At 44.7% G+C, this 16,904-nt stretch overlaps 1 protein-coding gene across 1 annotated transcript; it reads left to right on the top strand.

Moving 5' to 3' along the window:
• The first annotated feature begins 9,966 nt into the window (after nucleotides 1–9,966).
• On the top strand, nucleotides 9,967–14,053 carry NKX3-2 (NK3 homeobox 2). The gene is made up of 2 exons (XM_007496719.2): nucleotides 9,967–10,735; nucleotides 12,489–14,053. Exons 1-2 carry the CDS (start codon nucleotides 10,189–10,191, stop codon nucleotides 12,977–12,979), a joined length of 1,038 nt encoding a protein of 345 aa, XP_007496781.1. The 5' UTR covers nucleotides 9,967–10,188; the 3' UTR covers nucleotides 12,980–14,053.
• The last annotated feature ends 2,851 nt before the right edge of the window (nucleotides 14,054–16,904 follow it).

Here is a 16,904-nt window from a genome sequence, read left to right as displayed (position 1 = left end):
AATCTTGATTCCTAAAAGGCAAAGGAGCACTTGTAGAATTTTAAGGTAAAATTTGTTTGGCTATTTGTCGATCCTGTTTTTAAAGTACTTTTTTCCCCACCTACAAATGTCTACTACTTGTTGATACTAAAAATTATAATGAATTAAACCAAGAAGACAAAAGAAGAGGATAGATTTATGTTATTTCTTTACGAGTGATACATATGATCCAGCAAATATGATTGAAAAAAGTTCTTATGGGTTTTTAAGACTTAAGGACTAGCTAGGAAATTTCAGTGAAAAAAATATTAGCTATTTCTAAGAAAAGATTTCAATTTCCATATCCCATGAGGGTGTATTATGAAATATCTTACTCTAGATATAACAATCTTAATTATTCAGTAATTACCAAATAAGATGCTTTCCCCCTTTCCCACCAATTTGGATTGTAGATGAAAGTCTTCATCTCCCTTCTTAGCACCTCTCAGTTGGTAATAACGTAGTCTAATCTCCAAACAAAAGCAACCATTTAAAGCACTTTATATTTTTACAAGTCTGGTTCACTGGTTACAACTTATTAAAAATCAATTTTGCCTATAAAACAAGATCATTTAGAACTTGTTTTAGAGTTCAATTTTTTTTTCTTTTTACTGCCATCAGATTTTACATTTAAAAATTTTAACAATTTTAAACTAAGGGGTGGGGGGTGTAATATGAAACACTTGTATAAGATCAGAAGTTTTAGGCCACAGGAAAAAAAGATAATATTTGAGTTAATTCTGAGATCCAGAAATAATTTTCATTTCTTTTAAAAAAAACAATTATTCCACATGATAGGAAATGCATACTATTATAAAGTCCATTCTCAGTGAAGTTCTAAAACATTGTCAGATGCCTGAATGATGCTATAATGTGATAAAACCAGCAAGACACAATATTTCTCCTTTTCTTGAAATGTTAGGTCAGTTATGAAGCAATAAAGTCCATAGTGCAATAATAAAATGTTTACCAATATAAAAAAGTATGCTTTGTTAGCAGCATAAATTAAGATTTTTCAACATTGCAATGGTCATTTTTATTGGTGTGCCTATCTACTCTGAATTCTCATTAAGACCTCCATCCCTTCTCTAATTTGACCTCTGGTGAACCAGTTAACCATCCTCTACTCTCATATCCCTTGCCCTTTTGTCCTATATCCAGGCATACTTTGCTAAACCCCATCCTTGAATTGGCCCCTTCACACCTCTTCCTGCTACTGAACAGAACTAGAGGAAATCATGAAACTGCTGATTGGGTCCTCTACACATTTGTCTAATTCATCTCACTTGATCCCTCACCACACTAAGGCAACCCTGCTTACCTCTTACCTCACCACAGCAGTTGTTCAAATATTTTCCAGATTTCTTATCACACTTCTCACCCACCTCTGTACTTCAGTGGAAAAAAATTGAGGTGGTTCACCAAACCTAAGTAAAGACCAACCTAAGTAAGCATGGAAAGGTTCAAAGGAGTTCACTTCTGGGTAACAAGCCCATCACCACTCCAACTCAGGAAGATTACCACTAAGACATGATGAGTTTGTCATCCGCACCAGTGAAGAGCAATACTCAGACTAGATCCCTAAAGTATCTAATTCATAAAACCCTTATAACCATGAGATACAAATTTGTTCCCATTCTATAGCTCTCTAAAGTTGTCCATGCTGTGAAGAGAATCTCACTGTTAGAATGTAGAGAAAACAAAGCATCTTAGAAGCTAGGGAAGCCCAGTAAACAGAAGACCAGATATGCAACAAAATTCTTCAACAACTCATTAATGCTCAGAGGTAACACTGAGGAGATGATAATGTGTTTCGAAAGGCACAAAGGAAGGAATATTTTACCATAGTGGATTCTCATGTGTTGAGTCAGGCATCGATGCCATCTGGGAATCCTAGAGATCAAACCTGTCCTCAGATGTTCCTTAAAATTAACCATTAGTGGTAAAGGAATGCACCAGTCTTTAGCCTACCTGCTTTCTGGCATCACTCTTGGTTTATCCAATTAGAACTTCAACTGTTTTACTTTCATCTGTCTTTTGTCCCAGTATGTCAGTTTAAATGGATCATGAGCTTGCAAGATACTCAAGCATCCTATTAGAGTTGGACTATAAAAATTTTCTCAGTTATTGGAAAAAGCAGCCAGATGCCCTCAAAACCCTGATAAGACATTGATAACCATTTGCATTTAAAGTTATTGCTAATATCCCAGGAACATTTTAGAGACTTCCACTATTCACTTTGTGAATCTCAAATCTGATTTTTTTTAAATGCCTTTCTGCAAATTGTGGTATATGATGATGATAGAATACTATTGTGCTATATAAGGAATGATGTATTAATGGATTTCTAAAAGGACAGGAAAGATCTATATAAACTGATACAGAATGAAATGAGGAGAACCTGGTACACAGTAACAAACATTGTGGGACAATCAAATGTCATTGACTTCTCTACTAGCAGCAATGCATTTATCTAGGACAATTCTGAGGGACTTATGAGAAAGAACACTATCCAAATTTGGAGAAAGAATTGTGGGAGTAGAAATCCAGAAGAAAATATATAATTTATCACTTGTTTATATGGATATATGATTTGGGGTTTTGGTTTTAAAGGATCACTCTATTACAAAAATGAATAATATAAAAATGGGTTTCGAATGATAATATATGTATAACCCAGTGGAATTGTTTTGTCAATTCCAGGAGGAAGGAGACAAGAAGAATCAGATAACCATGGGAAAAAATGTTTTTCAAGAAAATACCTTCCTGACATCTTCTGCTATGCCACACTGCCTTTTAACCTATAAATACTGTAATCTAACCAGATTAAAAGGAACATATTAACACTTCATTGTGATCAGTGCTCCCCAATATGCCTAGAACTCAAGGGTTGGGTTGCCAGAGGAGGGCTGCTATTTTAGATTCTAAGATAGAACTCATAGCATTCAAGTTTGCAAGAACCCACCAGTACTTCCCAGTAAGAATTACCCAGTAGATACAATTAGCTAAAAGCAAAGACTTACTAAGATGTCACAGTAAAGACAATAATTAAAAAAACATTCTCTTCCCCAGCTATTTGGGTCACATTCTCTAACAAATTCACAGTATATCTGTAGAAAGAATGGGTATAAACTCACAAAACCGTAGTTGTGAGGCACATGTTTGGGAAACACATGCCAAGCAAGATCACAACTTCAGAACTTTAGAGCCTAGAAGTCCTTTCTCCCTTAGTTTTCCTGCCAGTTCCTTTTGAGTGTAGCATCTTGGCTGGATGATTCCGCTAAGTTCCCTGGGTCTGTTCCTCTTCAAGTTTGATTTTCTACTTTCAGTGCTAGCTCTCTTCTGTTGCCAGAAGTCCCATTCCTCAAAATTGCTTTTTTTTTTAATGACTGCCTTTCCAAACCAAAAACAACAACAACAACAACTCTGCCCTCAAATAGTTTGTTCCACTTTGGGGGAGAGGGAAGAAAATGAAAGAAAGAAGGAATGAAGGAAAGAAAAGGAAGGAAGGAAGAAAAAAGGAAAAGGAAAAAAGAAGGAAAGAAAAAAGAAGTAGGCACAAAGAAAATTTCAAGTATGGTTCAGGACATCTTTTTGGAAGTCATACCATTCTTTAAAGAAGCTAGAGTTTCTAATCTTAAGGTAAGGAGGGAGTACATTACACTTATGAAGATCCACCTCCACAAAGGCTTAGTTAGAGCCAGTTGGAATATCTCAGAGGAAACAGCTAATAGGCCAGTTTGACCAAAATGGAGAATGAATAAAGGATACTTATATGAAGTGAACTGGAAAATTATATGGGAACCAGATTGCATAGGGCTTAAATGTCAAGTTAAGTTCTTTCTCCCCTGGCTGTACAGGACCCAGCACAGTTAAGATAAGGCTGTTCCTTGCCTCTTCACACAATTGGGCTAATGCTTCTTTTAGTAGAATTTAACAATGCCAAGCATCTTTATCCAAAGGCAACATCTTACAGCAAAAATGGGTACTGTGTTTGCAGTCAAGGAACAACCTTTTTGAGTAGGAAAATAATGTGATTAAATCTGTATTTGGAAACATCAGTTTGGCAGCAGTATTGAAGATGGATTAGAAGTATAGAAACCAGAGATAAGGAAACTGATGGGGGGAATTACTTCAATAATCTAGATGAGAGGTGATGGAGCTTATAATCAAATAAGGTAAAAGGATATGTACTGAAATAACTCATTTATAAGTAGGGCAAGATATGTGCAAAGGAGAGCTCTGGACCGAGTGCTATGAGAAATGTGAGAAGGGAGAGGCCATTTTCAGCCTGGATGACTGGAGAGACTTCATGAAGAAGACACTTGAGTGAATCATGGAAGGCAGAAAAGGGTTCTAAAATAGAGACGGCTTAAGAAGGTTTAGTTTCCAACTCGAGAATGGCCAAGACAAGAAAGGAATTTCAAAGTTAGTCCAGTTTGGTTGGGACCAACGGGAGCAGGATGAGTTAGTGCGGCAAAGTCATTTCAGAGACAGCCTGCGGCAGCCTCTAAAGGCCAGAATCATTCATTTCTACTTTGTTCGGGAAGCCATGGGGAACCCCAAAAGGTTTTTAAGCGAAAGTGGCAAAATCTAAGTGTTAAATTAGGACAGTTAATTCACCACAGTGTGAAGGACATATTTGATAAGGAAAAGACCGGAGTCGGGAACTCGTCTATTATACCCATTCTGCCAACGGAGTTCTACAAAGTCATTCAGTGACTCTGAGTGAAGATAGGGAAAAACAAAAACTTTTAAAAATCAGACTGTAAGCAAAGCAATCAGCTGTTTGAGCCGTGCATTGTCAGCGTACCGTTCTCGATTTTTTTTCACATTTCATCGTTTGTCAAATAGGGTCTCAACTGGTTGCCCACTAGAATCCCTGCTCCCACTGAAGGGAAGAGGTTTGCCCCCCAGGAGGATTCTAGGAACAGGCAAATATGGGAGAGGAAAAAAAAAAAGACCCCGCAATGTCAAGGGACGCTCTCTAGGTGGCGCGCGTCATCTACTACAGCTCCCAGCTTTCAGCTGAGCTTCATAATAGCTTTAAACTAACGAACCTGAGCTATAAACACTCCTTCATGTACCCCACCTGAAAGTGAATGGAAGGCCAAAAGTGTCTCAGAATCTCTTACCTGAAACGTCCCTGGGGCCCTGAGATTTGTGAAATGTACAAGTTCTTTGCTCGCAGGACCTTCGGTTGTTGAGAAAGGAAGGAAGGACCGTGATGGAGAGAATTTATAAAACTGTGGACACAAAGTGTATGCCTTGGGGTCTGTTCTGAGCAAACATGGTGGGGCTGGTGGGGGAGGTTGTGTGTAGACTGCCTGGGGGACTGTCATTCCTGACAGCGTCATTTGGGACCTCTCAGTAGGAATCTCCCCTTTGGCATTTCTTTGCCTTTGCAAGAGGTGGGCAAGCGATCCTTGCAACTGTTTCTCCATATCTCTGTGAATGCCTCTGTGTTTGTCTCAGTTTATCTATCTGTTTCTCTGCCTCCGTTTCTCGGAGTTCCTACTCTATCTACTCTATCTCAGTTCTTGTATCTCTGGGTTTCATGCTGTTTCCGTGTCCCTGCTTTGTCTCTTTTTTTTTCCTGTCTCCGAGCGTTTGTCCCTCGGTCTCGATCTAGGTCTCTGGGTCTAGTGCGCCTGGGACGGTGCCACGGTGTGTGCATCTCCCTTTCTTCTTCCTGGCCCTCCCGGTGTGTTTTAGGACGCCAGTATCTTGACTTTCACAACTCTAGGAGTGCCCTTGAGTAGCGCAGCCCCAGAACGAAGTTCGGGCTTCCGACTTTCCTAAGTTTTGACTTATAGAACAACAGGACTGATCTCCAAGAGCGCAGAGGCGACAGGGTCGCACTGCTGGCTGAGTACTGAGACTAGGAAGATGAAGAGTGGGCCCTGTGGGCCGCGGGCAAGACTGGCGCCTATTGAGCCCGGGCAGAGCGAACTGAACTCCTAGTATTTTTTCTCCTTTATCTTTGTTTTCTCCAGGATTTCCTGCGCCAGCCAGCGACTCCCTGGCATCCTTCCCCAAGGCCCTAGGAGCGTCACTTCGGAATTCATGGCAGAATTCAAACCAGACTCCGCAGGGAGGGGATGGGGGGAAGGAGGATGTCAACAAATCAGGCTACGTCGGGAACAGATCTGGCAGCAAACAGGGAGGTGAAGGTGGGCCAGTGGGTTTCCAGTAGCTGCAGGAGGCAAATTTCCCTGAGAGGCCCCGAGAGCTGCTGCCTCTCTTAGCCTCTCCCTTCAGCGTATTTCTTAACAATCTTGCGGAAGCAGCGCTTCAAGGAGCGGCCCTGGTGGCACTTGTACTGGGAGCCAATAAATTAGCCTCTAGATCGCAGGACAAACAAACCGGAGAGGCTCCTCTAGCGCCTCGCCGCCTGCCCTGCCCGCCGCGGGGGGTGGCTGAGCTGAGAGAGAGAGAGAGAGAGGGAGAGAGAGGGGAGGCGGGAAGTGGGAGACGAGAACTACGATGAGGAGAGAGGGAGAAGAAAAGTGGAGAGGCGAGCGTAAAGGAGAGGAGATACAAACAAGACAGAGGAAGGGAAGGAAGTGGGGGAGAGAGGGGGGACCAGAAAAGTGGGCGAAGAAGTAAGAAGAGAGGAAATGAGTAGAGTAGAAGAGAGGGAGAAGAAGAGAGGAAAACCAAGAGAGAAATGAGGCGACACGCTGCCTACTGCAGGGCTGCAAAAAGGAGTCTAAAGCGCAAAGCAGACCACCCAGGCCGCTTGGGGCCGAGATAGCTCGAGCAGCGTCAGCGGACCCAACAGCATCCCTAGGACGTGGGGCGAGAGGACAATCAAGTTCAAGATTTGGGGTTAACCATAGCCAAACAACTCGGCAAGTCTTCTCACCAACCCCTACTCGATGCTTACCTCCCTTGCTTCTTCCCAATGTTCACGGACATTCCCAGCACTAAACGATTGCTCTTTTCGAGGGGAAAGGTGCCTCCAGCCCCCAGCACTTCGGAGATGCGGATTCGCCAATAGCTTAAGCAGGCGCCGCTCCGCACCAGGGCCGGGGCCTGTTCTCAGAGCCACTGGACAGCCTTGATAAATCGGGAAAGAAGAATTACAACCATTGTAAATTACACGCCGGTATTTTCAGCCATTTGGACTTAGAAGTTTGCAAAGCAGGCATTCGTGGACGCTGTTTCTCCGAAGCATGATTTTTTAAAAAACTACCCCCCCCCCTCAATTCTTCATCCCATTTCCCAAAGTCTTTATTCTCTATGGCTCGCTCCTAGTCGAACCCAGTCCCTGTGAGTGTGCTCTGCACTTACGCCTCCGGTCTTCGGCTCACCCAACGTCAGCAAATAATCCCCATTCCCCCACACAACCTTTCCTGAAAATCCTTATTTACACACGCCAAGAAAACCCGCAACATGCACTCTCGTGCATCTTGGTAACTAACCACTCTCCCCTCCCCCAGTCTTCTTTACTGACGTTGCCCAAGACTGGGAAACCCGGAGGCATTATACCATCACACACAAACACTACGTTTTATAGCGGTACAACCGGCTCAGAACAGCTTTAGAAACGTGTGAATGGGCCGGATGCGTTTATTCCACACGCTCTGGGTTCGCCTACTTCGAGATAATCTCCCTTATGTTCCTTGAAGTTCTGCCAGTCCCAGATAAAGCCAAAAGCAGAGGCATACACACTAATACAAAGCTTAAACCCTCGAGGAAAAAATACTTCTCTGCTGGGAAAGTTCTCCGGTAGAGGAATTCACCAATTCAGAGGCTTTCTGTGGCTGCAGGTCGCTTAAGTTGAACAACTTCCCTGCACAACGTCTGATCTTTTCCCATAGTTGCCAGGGATCCAGATTTCCATGCCTGTTTCAGCACTCGCGGAATACTTCATTCTTGTCAAATCCTAATCCCTTAAAGCAGTCTACCTGTATAGTACATGCACACAGCTCCAGACCTACGAGTCTGTATTTACAAAGGCCACCTGTCAATTTTAGTCTTTCCCCATCCTCCTCCCCTAAATCCCCTGGAGTAGAAAATCTATTATAATCTATTATCTACTCCTGCCTCGATGCAGTTCGGTATATATATTCGAGTGCCAATGCTCAGAGGTAAAGGGTAGATTATCCCTAGTCTCTACATTATGCTCTTTTCTCCATCCCTGGCACCGTTCTGCCACCACGAATCGCATCTGAAAATTATCTCAGAGTTTACTTCCCGTGAAACATGAAGAAATTATTTTGTTTCTTCATTGATGATGTTTTTATAAATGCAGTAGTAAAAACAACAATCCAGTTATCCAATTATTTATACATAAATGTGTTAGAAGTATAAAAGAGGCCAAAAAAATCCTTTTTCATAATGAAAAAATGGGAATCGTGGGTACAACTCATCGCTCAAGTACTGAACCTGAGAACTCCCCTCTTATCCTAAAAATTGGGTAGCAATTTTTGAAAATTTACGGATGTCAATAATCCTAGCAATTTGAAGAATTGGCATTATCATTTTTTAAATAGATAATCTTTCAGCGATTGAAGTGTTACATTAGATGTCCAATATTGTTTCATGAAAGACAATTGCTTGACCAAAATTGTGCAACATTGACAAGCAATATGTCAATGCAATAGATTTCAAAATATTTGTTTCTTATTTGATTTCTTTGGTGGATTAAAAACTGCTTTAAAAATTCTGTGTATTCAGTGTATCAAAATAACAGAAAACTATGATGCTAGTTCTCAGTCATTTAATTTTCTAAAAATATAAGGCTAAATGTATTCAATTTGTATAGGATTTTACGTATAAGGAAAAATCGGAAGAGTTGTCTTTTAGGATAAAACTCAAACTGAAATGCAGAATTAATCACCTTGTGATTAATTAACGGAGATCATAGATTTCCGTTTCGGCGAGCTTTCTAGAATATGGTTTTGCATTTTACGTTGACCTTTATTCCTACAAAATCCATAGATTTTTATTGGTTAGCGCTTTGCTAATCTGACTATCTTTTCAAACATCTGGAAGAAGGAGGGGGTGGAATAAGCCTAGAATTGAGTCACAGGAAGCAGGAAAAAGGAGGCGTGTTCTAATTGTTGCATTTATCCGATCTTTAAGAAAAGAGATACAGTTGTCGCTGCGTGCATCTACATTTCCTTTAACTTATCAACAGGTTTTGGGTGAGTTGATTTCATTGTGTCTCTTGTGTGCATTGAAATATATTTTCAGTATATGATTCATTTGTGAGATAGAAGATAAAGTGCATTTATAAGAGGAGGCGTAGCTGAATGAAACTGTGGGACCAGCAGATTTAGAAGAGAAGGGGTTAACCCCGAACCTAAGTCTTCCTCTCCGCAACTTGCACAGTTCTGTCTGTTAAAATCAACATTGCCCAGCTGGAACTGGCCAATCAACTGCCTCCATGAGCCCGGCCCTGCCCAATGGGAAGGCGTGGGCCGCAGCTGTCACTCATAGGTGAGCAATGACACCAGTGCTGGGAGAAAAAGGAGAAGGAAAGAGAAAAGAAACAGATAGAAGCGGGAGGGGGGGCGGGGAAAGTGTCCTGCGCTGCCTGGATCCAGCTGCCGACACCGCCGCAGCTCCAATAGACATAGCTGGAAAAGGAGACCCTCGAGAGTGCAACAGAAAGCGAGTCTAGAAGAGAGAGAGAGAAAGGAAGGAGGAAGGGAAAAAAAGTGTCCGTGCAGAGCTCCAGAGAGGACTGTTGCCCGAGTGTGGCACATTAGAGCTGCATCAGTCGGGCCTCCTCCTCTCCCCACCCCCACCCCCACGCGCCACCCCTCCCTCCGCAGTCCACCCCAGAACTGAGAACGAAGGGAGAAGGGACAGCAGCCTCGGGAGACATGAGATTATCCAGCTGAGTGGAGAAGATCCTCTGGCACTGGATCTGAGGGTGGGGTGGGGGGGCAGAAAAGTGGGTCGGGTCTGAGACGGTGGAAGGTGGGGGGGGGGTGCCGGTGGAGAGTGGGAAGCAGGGGTGTGTGGGGCGGTGGTTTAGGTGTCAGGGAGGGAATCGTGCAGAGAAGCGGGCTCCGGGGCCCTCCATTCAAATCAGTCATTTTCTTCTCGTCGACTCGCTCGCTCTTTTTCTCTCTTCGGTCTTGGATCCCCGACCTTCCCGGAGCAGGGGCTGCTCCCAACCCCGGGCCTGGCCCGCTGCCCCTCGGGGGGCAGATGGCGGTCCGCAGCGGTAACACCTTGACGCCTTTCTCCATCCAGGCGATTCTTAACAAGAAGGAGGAGAGGGCAGGGCATCCGTGCTTGGAAGGGCGCCTGCCCCAGGCTAGGGGAGCCGCGGCCCCTGCAGGCTCGATCGCCGCGGCTCCAGCTTGTTGCTGGAGGCTTTTTGGAGAAATGGACTCGAGTACTGTGGGGGGAGTTGGGGAGACGCTCCTACCCTCCCCTGCCGGGCCTAGGGCGGCGGCGGCAGCCGCGGCAGCTGCAGCAGCAGCAGCAGCGGCGGCGGCAGCGGCGGCGGCGGCTGTGGGTCATACAGCGGAAAGCCCGAGGAGCTGGGACTCTGACTCGGCTCTGAGCGAGGAGAACGAAGGGGAGCGGCGATGCCCAGCGGAGACTGTAGGACTGCCTGTGATGGCCAGCGGCGGGGGACGAGGCCAGGAGACTCCCTGCAGGGGGCAGCCGGGGCCGGAGACTCAAGCCAAAGACCTGGAAGAGGAGCCCCCGGGCCTGAGTGACAGCGAGATGTCAGCCAGCGTTTCAGGTCTGCTTGAGTTTCTTGCTGGCGAAGGGGAGGAGAGAAGAGCTGGGCTTGGGCAATCAGGGTAGAGGGAAATGGGGTGGGGGTTGGGGGGAACTGTATTCTCGAGTTGAAATCCAGGAACAAAATTTCTTGCATGAGTTTAGCAGCAGAGATTATCTGGGACAAGATTTAGAGAAATTAAGCAAATTCCTTCTGGGTAGCCTAGAAGCCTGGACCACCTCCCTACTTTCCCTCCTGTGGAGGGGGATCCCCAGAGAGAATTGACCGAGTCTGTTCGGAATTGTCCCTGCCTCATGCCCCCTCCCATCAGCTCTAAGCACGTGAGACCCCAATTCTCCACCTCCCTACTCAGGATGGAGTTTGGTGACCCAGCATCCTAATGGTCCCAGGTCTCCTACCACGAGAGTCCAGGACGTTAAAGGGAATATGGTTTTTGAAGCTCCCAAATTTCTCTTTAAGGAGAGAGATTAAGGTAATGAGAAGCCTTGGGAAGAGGAAAAGAATAAAGTAAAGAACACTTCTGTGCTGAAACCTTTCTAGACCGATGGGGTTCTGGGAAGAAGGGGACTCAGATCCCTGGCAGCAATTAAGCTGAAGATCTGAGCTAAGCAAAGCAAACCCTGGAGCCGAAGGGAAAGCACTGATAGAAAAAGAAGGCAGTACCCTAGGGGAATTTTAAAAGCCTTTTATGCAATATTTCAGCTTCATGCCTTCCGGGTCAGAGATGACATAGAACTGAGAGTAATCTAGGAAAGTTGTTTGCCTTGCATGGCTAGTTTATAGGAGAGATCCAGCTCCCAAGTGATTGTTTATTCTCCCTCAGCCAGCAGCCATAGGCCTTGGTGTACAGCAGAAGGCAAAATGGTTTCTGCCTAAACTCCTGAAAGCCCTGTTTAGTGACCTCAGTGTCCCTTACGGGTTGGGAGTTGGAGGTGGAGAATTGAAGTGATGTAAAGATGGACAAAGCACCCCCCCCCCAAAAAAAAGTAAAGACAGCATCTAAGGAAAACAGAGTGGGTCCTTAGCTGCCTGTCCCACGTCTCTTACTTCCACCCGGAGAACCAGAAGCAATTGAGCAGGAATAGCAGAAGGTGGAGAGAGCAACCATATGCAAAAAGCAGGGGTTTTTGACTTCTCATAGCATTCTCTTTGTCATTTCACTTGCTGGGTTGAGAGCTCTAAAGACTTCCGAGTCCATTCTCCCATCTCACCCGACTCCTTTGCCTGGCCACTGAAGTGATAGAAAGCCACCAAGTGCTAATGAGAAACAGGGAGAGAATTGAGCATCTCTGTGTGTGCGTGTGCCGCGCGCGTATGACAGAGATAAACTGGAGACAGAAGATTTAGATTTAGAGAATAGGGGTGGTGGTGGAATTCGGACTGACAGAAAGAGAAAAAGTCAGAGACAGAAAGAAGACCAAGAACGATAAACAAAAAGCCACCAGAGAGTGTCTGAGCTACGGTGTTCGTTTGTGCCATAATCCAGCTTCGCGCCTTTGGTGAAGCGGTGAGGGAGTGGTTCATTCTTTCACTATTTCAGCAGCGAGTTTGAGATAGATTATTAAAGGGACTAAGGTGCCTCTCGGCCTAGCTGGAGGCACGGTCTCCCAGGTTCTCCCTAAAACTTCTCCCTCGGGAGAGCTTAGGTCAATGCCAAGGTGCTGGCAGGGACTCGGCTATTTCTCCAGCGGGTGCACCTGGGGTCTCTACTCTAACCTTCCTTTTCGTTTTGTTCTCCCTTTGGCCTCTGCAGATCGCAGCCCGAGGACAGAGGAAGACGGAGGAGGAGGCAAGTGTGAGAAACTTCTTTGTGGCGGGGGCCCGGGAGAAGAGGAGCAATCTGCGCCCAAGCCTCGGAAGAAGCGCTCTCGAGCCGCTTTCTCTCACGCCCAGGTCTTCGAGTTGGAGCGTCGCTTCAATCACCAACGCTACCTGTCGGGGCCCGAGAGGGCGGACCTGGCGGCCTCTCTGAAACTCACCGAGACTCAGGTGAAAATCTGGTTCCAGAACCGCCGCTACAAGACCAAGCGCCGCCAAATGGCCGCAGACCTGCTCGCCTCCGCTCCCGCCGCCAAGAAGGTGGCGGTCAAAGTGCTAGTAAGGGACGATCAGAGACAGTACCACCCTGGGGAGGTGCTCAGGCCCCCCTCGCTGCTTTCCCTTCAACCCTCCTACTACTACCCCTACTACTGCCTTCCCGGCTGGGCCCTCTCCACCTGCACGGCGGCAGCGGGCACCCAGTGAAGACTGACGACAGCGATGAGCCAGGTCCCCGGACGCCTCCACAAAAACCGACCTGTCCGCCAGCCATCCGAGGAAAAGGACATCGAGGACACTATTTATTATGATTTCTTTATTTTTGTTATTATTGCTATTGTTGGGTCTGCGGTGACTTTTCATTAAGGATGGGGCCAGGGAGGGAATTTGGGAGTAGGGGATGGGATTAGGGTGTGGGGGAGGGTTGGGGCCCAGTTACCTAACTTCACAGACATTCACAGCAAGCCGAGAGCTTGGTCCATTCGGCCGAACGAGTTCATGGTATCCATGCTACCGAGATATTTGTATATACATATCTATCTATTTTTTTAATTGGATTGATATGGAGGTGGGGAAAGGGGCTCTATTAGATCCCAAACCCACAGGAGTCGTACCAAGGGCAGCCTAAAGGATGAAATGAAAAAGATCAGTGCTGTATCGGTTATTTTGGTTCGGGTTTGGTGTCTGTGCGCCTGTCCCCCACCCCCACCCTCTCGGGCGCCTAAGCCTGTGGCCTCGCAGCTGGCCCTGTTCGGTGCTGAATGTAAGTAAGCCTCGTTTTACACCCCTCAGTTCGCTCTCCGTGGCTAGCGCCGCAGGACCCTAAGTGGCCTAATGTGAGGCCCAGGCTAATGCAGTTTATCCAACTTGAGGGAAACTTTCACGGACACTCTTTTCTTTCTTTTTTAAAAAGGGAGTTACGACTCGTAGCACTTTTCAGCTGTATTAAAATTATTATTGTTGTTATCATTATTTTTGTATTCAATGTGAATATTTCTAGTCAGTGTTTTGAAACCTTTGTCTTCAGATAGGAATCTCCGGACTGTCCAGTGCCTTAGACCCCCTCACCTGCCCGCTCCTTGTTCCTACCCCCTCCCTAGGAAAAAAAAAATCCTGAGGAAAACAAGCTGTCTTGGCGGGCTTCTTGAGGTCCTCTTCCTGTTCTCTTTGCTTCTCAAGGGCACCATGCACTCAAACAGAGTATTACTTTTTAAAGAATTGGGAATATTTGTAAGCTATATCCGCTTGTATTTTTTAATTTATAAACTTTAGTTGAACACATTGTGCTGTGTTTTGTCTTCTCTGAGTTTCTTTGCCAAATGCACAATTGTTGACAGGAACAAGCTAAGTTAGTCTAGGTTGGCCCAAGGACTCCCTTTTTTTTCCTTAAGCACTTCCGGTCCCCCCAAATTGGACATCATTCCAACCAGGCTGCCCATTGGCCCAAACCAGCTGCCCTGCTTAGGAGAGATTCTCTCCGGGTCGGTTTTTACCACAGTCGAAATAACAATCACCCACACTACTTTTACGAGGCAACGCCAACTATCTTTAGTTTTGCTTCCTTGGGAAAAGGAAGAGTTTAAAACTGACAAGGTAACTAGGATCTTTAAGCTTCTGAGTTTGGCATTTTTCAACAGCGATCTCCTTCAACTGACCCAATCTGGGGGGATAGTTCTGCCTTATTCCACAAACTTGCCTTGAGGCAATTTAGGATCATTTTAGAGGACAATTTGTTTCAGTGGAAAGAGAAAGAGCCACCCCTCTAGGCCTCAGAAAACATTCAATAAGTGCTCTCCAGAAGCCCACAATCCAGAGGCCTCTGTTTTCTCTAGTGTGCATCTTGATGTCTCCTTGAATTGTGATCTCGTGTTATTTAGCCAAAGCCCTGAAAAGCCTGCACAGGGTATGGAAATATGCATGTCTTAATTTGGACTGAATGGCCAAATTGTGTCTGCCCTCTGTGGGGAAACCTGTATTATCTGCAAATGTACCCACATAAAAGATAGCTCTGTATACAATTGCTTCATAGCCAATTGTGGGCATATAGATCTACCGGAGATAGGTGGAAGCAAACACAAATACAATCATGCATGATTTCAGGCCTACTGGGGCAAAGTAGCATTCTGTTCAATTCAACAAAACATTTATCGTGTCTATTTTGTTCAAGGTACAGACAAGCTGTTTAAATTCCACTATATACCCCCCACACTCCCAAATGCAATTTTATGTCAATCCCCAATATTTTCCCTGTCCTCTGTTGCATTTCTTATCCTTCCCAGGGCCTTGAGACTTAATCTCTGATCAAACTTTACTTTCAGAAGTTTTAAACGAATTTAGATTATAACCTGACCCTTCCAATAAGGGCGTTGACTTTTTTAAATGTTTTTCCAACTCTACAACAAAATGTCTCAATGCAAAAGGCTACCCTATGATCCTATGCCTCTTTTCATTGATTTCCAAAGAGATCTTCCCATAGCATTGGGTAAATTACAAAAGCCTTGCCCTCAACCTGGAATAGGACTTTAACTTGACCAATCTAGAAGCTTGTGATAAACTTTCCAAACTCAGTGTCTGGCATCTTTTTTTGAACTCCTGCTTTTAAAATATTTTTTAACTGACAAAGGAACTGATAGCTTTAAATTGCTAAATTTGGCAATTGTCAGCAGCAGTCTCCTTCAGCTGGCCCAGTCTGGGGTTTAGTCCTGCCTTATTTCCCAAACAGTTTTTGTGGGGGGGGGGTTTAGTCATTCAAGTGAGCCTCATTTCAGTAGTGTTGAGGAAAAAGAGATGGAGAGGAGAGGACCTAAGGCTCTCTTAAAACTTTTTTCCCCAACTCTCAATAGGAGGCACTCTTTTTTTTTTTTTTGGTCATGTCTCCCAGGTGATGATGAGGAAGTTGATCAAGACATGTGATAATGACCTAAAAAAGTCATCTTTTTCCTTTCATGCTTCTGTCTTCTGGTTTCTTTGTTGGACTTGATCTAACTGGCTGTCACAGATCTGTTAGGGAAAATATTGCTCAGATGAATTAAGATCAGCATTATTGAGATTTCACTTCAACCACATCGGATCCCCGCTTATGTAAATACAAAAAGGAAGTGTTGGTCCTGGGCAAAGGATTGGAGGTTTATTTCGGAACTTTGGAGGTTATCCGCATGGAGACTTCCAACTCCTCTTCAGTACCATAACGATTTTCCAATAAAGTTCGGAAAAATAATAGGGTTTACTTAAAAGGCGACCAAGGCAAAGCCTGTAGCTCCTTCCGTGAGTACAACTTTTTTACAAAATACATTTTATTAACAAAAGGAGAAACAACTTAATCCAATGCTTGGCCCTTTGGTAAGAAATGATAACTGTTTTGTTTTGTTTTGTTTTGTTTTGTTTTCATTGAATTCTTCCTTCTCCAAGGGCTGGCTTAGGGCACATTTGACAATTCAAACTTCTGGCAGAGTAGAGACAGATTGAACAAAAGCACTATGTTAAAATTGGGCTTTTTCTTCTGTATCAGCCAGAAGCCAGGTTGTCACCTTGATCCTTGAGCTCTCTAAATCCAGAGCCTGAAAGTCTGAGGCTGGGCCTAAAGGGGAGTACTGGGGATCCTCCATCACCTTTCATTTCTTTTCTTTTCTCTTTTCTCTCTAAGACAAGGGACTCTAAGGCTTTGGATGCCTGATCTCACTCTGTCAAACAGGATAGACTTTCTTTGGTGGCCCCTCCATGAAATATCTAGAGAATCCCAAACCCACCTAGATGAACAGATCAGCAGAGCTGCATCTCAGCTAAGATCTGATGTCTGATTCATCTCAACCCCATTCTTGCATTCTCTCAATCTCTTTCTTAGGGATTGATGGGGGCTATGGGGCAGAAGGACACATAGCAGAGCTGGAAGTGGGGAGAAGCTTTGTTTCACTGCAGAATCCAAAGGACCACAGCGGATACTAGCCTACCCCTCCCAGCCTGGACCAGAGAAAGAGGGGAAAGGAAAGGTATCCATTAATCTTATCTCTTTTAACCTCCAGGTCCAACTAACACTCAATTTTAGCTGAAGAGCATCATCTAAAGAGACCTGGGCAACTGTGCTTTTGATCCTATGAATTTGAAATTCAGGTTTAATTCAATTCATTTTTTAAAA

Source organism: Monodelphis domestica, chromosome 6 (genome assembly GCF_027887165.1).
Source record: "Monodelphis domestica isolate mMonDom1 chromosome 6, mMonDom1.pri, whole genome shotgun sequence".
In the NCBI taxonomy this organism is placed as follows: Eukaryota; Metazoa; Chordata; class Mammalia; order Didelphimorphia; family Didelphidae; genus Monodelphis; species Monodelphis domestica.
Note: the sequence above shows the minus strand (reverse complement) of the source record. Positions and strands in the feature narration are given on the sequence as shown.

Bases quoted from the DNA above. Each gene is read 5' to 3' on its own strand.
- NKX3-2 (XM_007496719.2), top strand. From the start codon at position 10,189: ATGGCGGTCCGCAGCGGTAACACCTTGACGCCTTTCTCCATCCAGGCG. The intron at 10,736-12,488 runs GTCTGCTTGAGT...TGGCCTCTGCAG, and splicing joins GATGTCAGCCAGCGTTTCAG to ATCGCAGCCCGAGGACAGAG.